This window comes from Haliaeetus leucocephalus, unplaced genomic scaffold (assembly GCF_000737465.1).
Source record: "Haliaeetus leucocephalus isolate CR32 unplaced genomic scaffold, Haliaeetus_leucocephalus-4.0 Scaffold273, whole genome shotgun sequence".
Taxonomy (NCBI): Eukaryota; Metazoa; Chordata; class Aves; order Accipitriformes; family Accipitridae; genus Haliaeetus; species Haliaeetus leucocephalus.
This window is the reverse complement of record NW_010972709.1, coordinates 8,972,754-8,973,635: the sequence shown is the minus strand read 5'-3', so window position 1 is coordinate 8,973,635 and position 882 is coordinate 8,972,754. Positions and strand designations below refer to the sequence as shown.

General features: G+C 57.5%; 1 protein-coding gene across 1 annotated transcript in view; it reads left to right on the top strand.

The window, feature by feature from the left end:
* The first annotated feature begins 389 nt into the window (after nt 1-389).
* The window catches only part of BCAS4 (breast carcinoma amplified sequence 4), a 12,033-nt gene continuing 11,540 nt past the window's right edge, over nt 390-882 (top strand). The window contains exons 1-2 of the mRNA XM_010569786.1: nt 390-590; nt 708-779. Coding sequence (XP_010568088.1) covers nt 390-590; nt 708-779 — 273 coding nt within the window. The remainder of the gene's footprint in view (nt 591-707; nt 780-882) is intronic.

Sequence of the window (882 nt, the reverse complement as noted above, 5' to 3'; positions counted from 1 at the left end):
CTTGGTTTTCTTTCATAGTGTTCTCTCTACTTCAGAATAGTCAAAATGGGTTGGGGGGGGTGGGGTTGGTTTTGGGGTTTTTTTTGTTGGTGTTTTTTGGGTTTTGGGGGGGGGTTGGTATTTGGTAACGGGTTGGGGTTTGGAGTGGTTTAACCATTTTTCTATCAGTGAATAAACGTGGGCTGTAACTTCAAGTTGACTTTTATAAATCCCACTTGTTACAGTTGTACCCAAGTTCAAGTGTTAGAATAAACTTTTCTGCTTCAAAACTTGAGGGAGATGCTTGGCAAGGAACTTTTGCTGACGTAAGTGTTGACGTTATAGGTTTAGAAGCCTGCTGGCAGAAAACTCATGGCGAGATCTAGAACTTGAAATCCGGGTGGAGGCAGATGCTGGGGACATCCTTCATCGCCGTTCGGGTCAGCCCCTGGTGCGGGGGCGGAAAGCGCCCCTCGGAGCCTCCAAACCTCGCGTTTCTCAATATAATGAATTCCGTGCATCTGGGGTTTGAACTTCTGGAGTTGGTGACGTGGCGGTTGCCTAGAAGCCCCCCAGCTCGGCTTGGGTTCCCCGGTGGGACGGCAGACGAGGCAAGGCGGGGGGAGCGGTGAGGTGCCCGGCCGCCGGCGGGCACCCGGCCGGCACGCACCCGCCTGAGCCCGCCGAGGCCCCAGCCTGGGCTCCGTGACTGGTTTTTCTCCCCGCAGGTGAAGGACATGGAAGAGACGATCGAAGAGCTGTTGAGGAGGCTGGACGAGTTCTGCGGGATAACGGACGCGGTACGTGTGCCCCGTAGGCCGTGTCGGCCCCGGCCCCGAGGGCGGGAAGGCGGGCGGCGCGCGCGCCGGGCGGCCATCTTGACAGCGCGGCCGCCGCGGGAAG